The sequence below is a fragment of the Rhinolophus hipposideros genome, assembly GCF_964194185.1.
Source record: "Rhinolophus hipposideros genome assembly, chromosome: 1".
NCBI lineage: Eukaryota > Metazoa > Chordata > Mammalia > Chiroptera > Rhinolophidae > Rhinolophus > Rhinolophus hipposideros.
In genome coordinates this window covers 17,592,192-17,601,959 of record NC_138047.1, presented here as the reverse complement: position 1 = coordinate 17,601,959, position 9,768 = coordinate 17,592,192, and the positions used below count along the sequence as shown (strand labels likewise).

Genomic DNA, 9,768 nt, shown 5'->3' with positions numbered 1-9,768 from the left:
TATCCCGATTTGTGTGCTTAGCATTAAAAAAAAGTTCTTTCAGGAGATAGCATGATTCAGGAGATAGCATGGTCGTAAAGGCTTGAGTTGTTTAAGCATGGCATACATAGGGCAATAAACATCCATGTTTATCTAGATATAGACATGATGTAATAACTCAAGTTAAATATTTTCTAAAGACACTCCTCTGAAAGGGTAAATGAACTGCCTTGGGAGTCTTTTCTTAGAGTCGTAGATAGTTGGCAATAGTATCCACTCGTAAGAGGCAAATCTGAAAAACAAAGAATAGAGAGAGAATGTTTCTAATTACGGGCTCACCTATTACAACTGCCTGATCTTAACAGCCATCAAATAACGCGCTTCTGCCTGGCCAGGATGGTAGCATTCCCAAAGAATGAAGCTTTTGGTGTCCCTTGGATTTCCTGTCTTTTCCTCTCTACACTGGTTCAGCAAGGAACAGAGGCCTTTCAGTGTGACAACGGGGTCTCCGTGGCGCTTGACAATGTGTGTGACTTCACAGATCAGTGTGGGGACAAGAGTGATGAGCAGCAATGTAAGTTCCATCCCTCTCTTTCCTCCAATTTTGGTACAGCTTTACTGCAGGGGTGATGAGCAGCCCGGGGAGATGCAGCTAGATATGTGCCCTGCATGGCTTTCATTTATAAGCTTGTCGTGTAAATCAGTAACAAAAATAGCATTTCCATTAAAGAGACAGGTCCCTAAATAAAAATTACACTAATTAAGCAATATTAAATTGCAAAGATTCTAATTGGATCGAATGGATTTTAAAACAGTCTTTACGGATTATGCAAAAGGAGTGATAAGCAGACATGTAGCTTTTAATGTTATATCAGTGAAACAAAATTTTATAGAAGAGCCTCACTGCAGCTTTAAAAGGCTGTGATGGGAATTAAGAGCTTCAGTTTGAATTCAGTATGAAAACATTTGAAATGAACCTGAGATGGGATGGGCAGACTTTCTTTCTGCTGAGAGGATGGTACCACTAAATGAATTGGTCTCGAAAGCACACGGAGCACAGCTCTGGTTTGTATTCTTTCATTCTGGGTGGAGGAAAGAATATAAGCTTCAGAGAGGGCAGGACCTAGATTTGGATCCTGGATAAACCATCTACCATCTGCTAATTGTGTGATCTTGAACCTCCACTTTATTATAAGAGGTCTTAAAGTGAGACAAACCAGCTGTCACAGGTGGGAAAATACTCCATTGCTTTCTGGTGTCATAGCAATAAAAAGGAAACTGCTCATCAAGGGAAGGCCTGAACATGTAAACAAATGTACATGTACATGTCTGTAGTTTCTATAGCCATATGACATCCTGAAGGAATACTGCATTTCACCAATAGGACGAGGCCATTCTTACATGCAATCACCTTTCATTAACAATACTGTCATAAACTTAAGTGGGTTCATTGTTGGTTCACAGTACTATTGACTCAGTTATCTGGAGGCATGAATCTAGCATTTTAGAGTATTTTACTCAAACATTTTCTAATTTTATTCAGACACTATGTTAATTAGTGTTGACAGAATTCTTCATTTTCTTCTGCGGAAATAAGGTTCTACATATTCAATTTTTGTGGTTGGCTTTCTATTTACATATTCAGGGATTATTACATTAAAAGCAAGAAAAGTGATTCCTGAAAAATTTCTTCTCTGTTAAAGAAAACAGGCTCATGATTTTCCTCCCATAGTTTGGGATAGCTGTCACACAGTTAGTAACTACTGAATACAAAGCACAACCAAAGACAGGGATTCATTAATATTTGTCCAGTTTCCCCAGAGATTGTAAATGTGGGTGTGCTGCCTTTTCTCTCCCTTTCTCTGGCCTGTCTGGGAAAGCCCTTTGCTGCTTCTCTGGTGAGCACAAAAGAGGAACCACTCAGGTGGTTTGACGAGAAGAGCAGTCCCTTCATTCCATTATTAATCTCTATGAATCTTCCTTTAGCACAATTGCTGTGAGAACATGCATCGTCCTGCTTCAGGGAAAAGGTTAATGTGAAAGAAGGAGAAAAGTCACTGGGTGGGAAAGGTCTTGGCTGCATGAAAGATTCTAATAACTGGCAGTCTTGGATGAAAGTGAAAGAATAAATCTGTCGAATAAATAGATTTCATTTTAAATGTTACATTGGGAGATCACCTTTCGGCTTTTTCGCTTTTCATTTTCATTTCTGAGAAGCTTCCACTTTTGTATTTTATTTAAAATGTGGACCATAACCTGTAGATAAAACTGAGAATCACTTTAAAGTGTGAGTTTCTTTTGTATATCACACTAGGGGGAAAATATTGTGAAGGAATAATAATGGCTATGCAGTTTCTCTCATGAAAATTTGTGATGCTAGACTTACAGATGAGATTTTTTTATAAAGCTAACTTTTTAATGATGTTAAAAGTAGTCACAAAAAAATCAATGTGTGTCTCGCTTTAACATCCAAGTGGTGTGACCTTTAAAGAAATAGATTAATAGGTTCACTTTCTTAAGGAAATTGGCATAGCTGAAGTTGAATTTCAGATGTAACTGATTCTATTGATTGGTTTTTGAGAATGTACTTATTTTACATGATGGACCTCTTTTCAAGAATACCAAAAAACTTGTGTTTCTTTTCATTTTGTTTGTTTGTTTGTTTGTTTGTTTGTTTGTTTTTTTAAGATATTAGGTTTAGGAAGACTGAATCTTCCCAATGGAATAAATTTTATTTACACACGCTATTGAGCACTTAATATATAGTGAGCAAGAAAACAAATTTTTGGTGTAACAACTATTTGGTTTTAGTGTTGGCAAGTCCTCTGTGTTAGCATTTATTGATATCTTGAGCCAGGGAAATAAATGTTGTGGTATTGGTCTGTTTTTTTTTTTTTAATTTATTTTTTAAATCATGTTCCAAGTGTTACATTGTCTGCTTCTAATCATCCTCATTTCCTGGTCTTCTTCATTCTCTTTTATTTTTATTTATTAATTTTAATATCAGAGTCAATTATAAGTCCAGAGATAGTCTACCTTTTCTTCTAGCAATTTCTCCAAATTATCTGATACACAAAAGCATTATTCTGCTTTGTTTTTCTTAACAATAAAGACAGTTGTATTGCTTACGTTGCTACATTCAAATCCAAATCAACCAGAAGATAACCAAACATACTGCTGTTAGGGTGTTGAATATATCCCATTCAATGGATCCCTATCACTGCAGTGTTTCCAGAAAATATGCTTAATTACTTTTGCATACCTGAAGTTAGCATTAAAATTAACTGTTGTGTATAATTCACTTTTAGAGCTAATTTACTCTAACTTTACTGTGATTCAAAAGAGAAAAATATATTGTTAATCAAATATTTTTCCCCTTACCTACATGTCATGCTTAAGAACTTTTCCATTCATTATAGTATTTTTATAAGGAGATAAAAATCTTTTTTTATACTTTGATTTGATGGAGTATATCATAAAGATTTGAGATTTTACCTAATTTCTTTTACAAACTTTTTGAATTTAGGAACAAGATTTGTTTTTTTGTTTGTTTGTTTTTTAATGTACTTCATATAAATCTAAATTTATATGTGAAATATGTGAAAGTTGCCGTAGAGGAACATTCTCAAAAAACTGAGAAGTGATAGTGTTCAATCGTCTGATTAAGTAAAATATGATTTCTTTACTAGAATGACATAAATACCAATTACTTTTAAAAGTATTTGCTTCATTGAAGTACCTGAAGCTGAAGTATCAAAACAGTGAAATGTGAGACTTCATGTGCAACATTTATCTCACTACATTTTTACAGCACGTTGTTATGAAACAACTAATAAACACACTTAGAAATCCTGTTTACTGTAGTGACATAGTTTGGGCTACCATAACAAATACCATAGATTGAGTGGCTTAAACAACAAACATTTATTTCTCACTGTTCTGGCAGCTGGGAAGTCCAATATCAAGGTGCTGGCAGATTCGTTGTGTGATAAGGGCCCACTTCCTGGTTTGCAGACAGCTCTCTTCTTGCCACGTCCTCACATGACAGAGAGGTCATCGCTAGTGTCTCTTCTTTTAAGGGCACTAAACTCTCTTGAGGTCCTCATCCTCATGACCTAGTCACATCTCAAAGGCCCCATATCCAAATATCACCACATTGGGGATTAGGCCCTAAACATACGCATTCTATACAAACATACAAACATTCAGTCCATAGCACAACAGAATTGTATATATAAGAAATCTAATAATAAATATGTAGAGCCTACCTTAAGAAAATCAGAAAATTTCACAGATTCTCGTTTTGGCATAAATGGGTGATATGGTTTTGAGTCCTATGATATTTACCCTAATTTCATAGAATAACTTAAGCACAATGAAAAATAGCAAAATATCTTTTTTTGTTTGTTGCATTTGGTACTCATTAGTACCATTTTGCTTTAATGTCTCTGTAGATCCTTTGGCCTTTTCTGGTATGTGGTGACAACCTTTGAACCATTATGTCATACAGAAGGAAAGCCCTCAAGCTCTTCTAAGTCAAAAGCCTCATTTTGTAAATGTGAAGGAGGGAAGACCCTAAGCCAAGAAGCTAATAGTTCAAGGATATGTGGCTAATTAATGGTGACCCAAGACTCAAACTGCGGTTTCTATCCTTCCCATGTTTAAAGTATGAGTAACCTGAGGCCTTAAAACAATGATTATGAAATCTGGTTTTCATGCATTGGACAACTTTAGAGGACATTATAGAAATACATTGTTTTTAAATAAAATTCCTCATTAGTTACTAATGTCAGAATATGTATATAAGTCTCTTTCAAACTGTTTCCTTTCAATAAAATTTGAGTATAGGCAATTTTATTTATCTGTACTTTATTGTCCACCCAAGCACTTTCAGATCTGTTATGTGTGATTTGAACAACTGCAGGATACTTTTGTTGAGGTAAACTGGAAAAGGAGGTGCCTGTCAGAATAGAGTAGAAAATATCCTGTAGAATGGAATGAATGGAAAAGTTAGATAAAATGGATAACAATGCAGATTTTATAAAGACAAAGACAGGATAAAACCTGAGTCTAAAGAACTGCATGCTGGTTTCAATGTTTATGTTGAAAGGCCACTGAGATATGCCGAAGAATAACTGGTGTGGGGCAAAACCAGAGGCGGGAGAAGATAACACATAGAGAGACGGGAGTCAGGAATACTGGAATCACAAAGTCAAGAAGGCTTGGACTATTTTAACAAAGATGGGAAATCTCTGTATGCACAGAAAATGAATTACAAACTCCTTGTTAAAACTTTTGCTCATCTACCACCTCCTGCCCTCCTTATCTGGTAACCACTAAACTGTTGTCTGTGTCCATGAGTTTTTGTTTCTTCATTTATTTGTTTTGTTCTTTTGTTGTTTTCAGTTTTATATACCACATATCAGTGAAATCATATGGTTCTCGACTTTTCCTATCTGACTTATTTTGATGAGGGTAACAGGGATCAAATATATGATGATGGAAAGAGAACTGACTCTGGGTGGTGAACACACAATGTGATATATAGATGATGTATTACAGAATTGTATACCTGAAACCTATGTAACTCTATTAACAACTGTCACCCCAATATACTTTAATAAAAAAAAACAACAAAAAACAAAACAAAGAAACTTTGCTGTTGGAAAGTCTGAAAGTTTTCCAGAGAGCAAAGGGTAACAAATGGAAATTGGAAGTATCCACTTGGACTAGTAATAAAATAGCATGCATGTCTGTTTAGAATTTTATCATTTTATTTTAGTTAAAGTAAATATTTACAAAGGCTTTGTATTATTTCTACACTAACTGCTTTTTCTTAAGCAGTATTTTTTTTTTTTTTTTTGCAAGAGAGCTAATATTAACCTTGCTCCAAAGGATGTGATCAGAGAGACCTTGAGGTGGGGATTTTTCTTTTCTTTTTTTTGGTTTTTCTTTTTTTGTGTGTGTATGTGCTGATTAGATTCCTTCTGCTATTTTTAGCAGTCTTCATAGAACACTTCTCACGTCAAATAACACTGTCAGGAACTCCTGCTCTTGATAGTGTTGGATAACTTGCATGCTTTGTGCAAAGTCGTGTAACATAAATCATTTTCCTTAATAGATTTTGATGTCTAAAATTGTGTCACAGTCATGGACTATTTTTGTTCAAATTGACAATGGAAACGTGAAAGAAAAAATGAACTGAGCGCAATATAGATTGTTCTTTCATTTTTGAGTATGTGAAAACATGAAAGCAACAAACTGAAGAAGCATTCTTGCTGCATTCTGAAAATTGCCTGGACAGTGAATCCTTCTCCTAAAGGAGAGGTTCAAACCTTACTGGAATTGTTACCTTGACCAATCCTACAGGATTTCTATCATGATTCCAACAAAAGAAGCCATGTAACAGAGCGAACTTGACAGAGTCGTGTTTCAGTGAGATTTTAATAAAACTATTAATAAAATAAACATGCCTTTATAAAATGATGTCATCTTTCCGTAGCTGCAAACCTTTTCTTTAATATTTTGAAGGATGTCATGAAAAAGCAAAATGTTAGGTCCATGAGGGCAGGAAATTTATCTAGTTCTCATTTTCTAGAAGACGGATTAACACATACGGTCAATAAATATTAGGTAAACTGACTGATTACTAGCTTACTGACTGGTTGAGTGAATGATTGGAGGAATTATGAAGTGCACTATTTCCTTTCACCATGGAATTCAATGAAACCGCTCAGTCTTGCAGTGCAGTCTGCTCTGGTTTTATGGCTCAAGTGTGCAAGTTGATGTCATCCAAGAAGGAGATTCAGTTTGTGAGCTCCCTTTGAAAATTTCAGTGATACCTTGGTGACATCAAATGATGAACTGTTTCTTCCACAAATAAAATGTCTTCTGAAGATGATTTCTGTATACAGATAGAACTCTTGCCGAGATTGTCATCCTACATAACTTTTCTCTTTGTCAATAAGCATCATTTCTACATGTGCATTTTGACACTAAAGGCTTGGCTAGGAATCCTGAGAGTAGGTTTGCATTCTGTTGTTAAAGTTATCAAACTTATGAAAGCAAGGGCCTTGAATCACAGCTGTTAAATAAGTTTCCATCAAAGAAATAGGGATAGAATTTAATGCTCTCCACTACCCAGAAATAATTGTGACTTTCCAGTTAACAAGTCTTGAAATGCGTGAATGGACTTGGAAGAGAAATTTTAATTATTTTGAGAGAAATTGAAAACCTATTTCACAATAGAAAATGACAGGAGTTCATTTATTCCTGAATTAGTTTACTTGATGAAAAGGTTTTTCCATGCAAGAGATATAATTTTCTATTCAGGGCCCTGTAGTCACCACCATAGAAACTACTAAAAAAGCCATCAGATCTTCTGGCCAAGCTGCTACTCTGGAATAGAGAATTACATGTAAACATTGCAACATTTATTATACTTAAAACATTTATTATACTTGTGTGTATGCTGTTGCAGATTGCAGTGAATGTCACACTTTGTCCATATCTCTTCAGAAATCACCAGACCCAAACACTAGAGGCCTCCTTTGAAGGTTACTAATCTTAAACAATGTTAAAGGTAAAACAATATTTGGTAATTCTTTTCTCATTGACATAAATATCATCAATGATGCAATTACTGCCAGAGATGTTCTCAATGACTTGAGGGTAAAGGCAACTATATGACAAAAATCCAACCTAAGTAACGTTGGATAATTTGGGTGTGGTCTATAAAAGTGCTAATTCCATTTGCTATTTCATACCTTTGTGAATTAGGGTTCTTCTAGTTTGTGTTTCAATGAAAATATTAAAATTAATTCAGTGTGAAAGATAACAAACATTTCCTGGTAAACGTTAATTAATATTTTCAAATCACCAAGCCAAAAGACAGCAATCTGTCATTGAAATTTACTTTTGAAAAACAAACAACCCAATTGAAAAATGGGCAGAGGACCTGAAGAGACATTTCTCCAAAGAGGACATACAAATGGGCAAGAGACATGAAAAAATGCTCAACATCACTAATCATCAGAGAAATGCAGATAAAAACCACTATGAGATATCACCTCACCCCAGTCAGAATGGCTATCATCAGTAAGACAAATAGTAACAAGTGTTGGAGAGGCTGTGGAGAAAAAGGAACTCTCATACACTGTTGGTGGGCATGCAGACCGGTGCAGCTGCTAAGGAAGGCAGTGTGGAGGTTCCTCAAAAAATTATGAATAGAATTACCGTATGACCCAGCAATCCCTTTCCTGGGTATCTACCAAAAAATCTGGAAACATTTATACATAAAGACACGTGTGCTCCAATGTTCATTGCAGCTTTATTTACGGTGGCCAAGATATGGAAACAACCAAAATGTCCTTTGATAGATGAATGGATAAAGAAGTTGTGGCATATATACATAATGGAATACTATTCAGTGGTAAGAAAAGATGAAATAGTACCATTTGTGACAACATGGATGGATCTTGAGAATATAATGCTAAGCGAAATAAGTCAGACAGAAAAAGCAGAGAACCATATGATTTCACTGATATGTGGTATATAAACCAAAAACAACAAAAGAACAAGACAAATGAGAAACAAAAACAAAAAAACAAAACTCGTAGACACAGACAATAGTTTAGTGGTTACCAGAGGGTAAGGGGGATGGGGGGTGGGAGATGAGGGTAAGGGGGATCAAATATATGGTGATGGAAGGAGAACTGACTCTGGGTGGTGAACACACAATGGGATTTATAGATGATGTAATACAGAATTGTACACCTGAAATCTATATAACTTTACTAACAATTGTCACCGCAATAAACTTTAATTTAAAAAAAAGGAAAAAAAATAGAAATTTACTTTTTAGAATAATTAAATTTTACTTTCATTTAATTACTGTATTTAGATTCATTTCATCCTTTGCAGGAACTGGCCATTATTTTTTACACTTAATGAGAGGAAGGTGATTATTCTTTGTGAAAATGTTTTTCTATGTTATCTACGTGTAGAAAATAATTTTCTAAATAGTAAAAATGAATTATATGAAAACTTTTTTGACTATGTAATGGGTTGCTTTCCTTAAAAAGGAAACACTTAACAAACTTGGAATAGAAGGAAACTACCTCAACACAATAAACTAGGCATGAAAAACACACAGTTAACATCTTACTCAATGGTGAAAGAGTGAAATCTTTTCCTCTAAGATAAGGAACAAGACAAGAATGCCCTTTTTCATTACTTCTATCAACAAAGTACTGGAAGTCCCAGCCAGAGTAATTAGATAAGAAAAATTAATAAAAGGCATTCAAATTGGAAAATGAACAAGGAAAATTATTTCTGTTCACAGAACATGTGATCTTAAATGTAGAAAACCCCAAAAATTCTACCAAAAAATTGTTAGAATAAGCAAATTCAGCAAAGTTGCAGAATTCAAAGTGAACACATAAAAAGCCATTGTGTTTATGTACACTAACAATGAACAATTTTAAAAGGAAAGTAAGAAAACAATTCCATTTACAATAGCATCAAACAGAAAGAAATAGTAATAAACGAGACAAAAGACATGTACATAGAAAACTAGAAATTGTTGCTGAAAGAAATTTAAAAAGACACAAATGGAAAGACATCTCTTGTTCATGGATTGGAAGAATTCATATTGTTTACATGTGAACACTAATCAAAACAATCCACAGATTCAATGCAATTCCTATCCAAGTTCTAAGAATGTTTTTTGCAGAAATAATAATTTCCATCTCAAAATGGATATAGACTCTCAAAGGACCCCAAATAACA

General features: G+C 34.5%; 1 protein-coding gene across 1 annotated transcript in view; it reads left to right on the top strand.

The window, feature by feature from the left end:
* Nucleotides 1-375: 375 nt before the first annotated feature.
* The window catches only part of MALRD1 (MAM and LDL receptor class A domain containing 1), a gene marked incomplete at its 5' end in the record, with an annotated part of 573,210 nt that continues 563,817 nt past the window's right edge, over nucleotides 376-9,768 (top strand). The window contains one exon of the mRNA XM_081051765.1: nucleotides 376-553. Within this exon, the coding sequence (XP_080907891.1) occupies nucleotides 376-553 (178 nt within the window). The remainder of the gene's footprint in view (nucleotides 554-9,768) is intronic.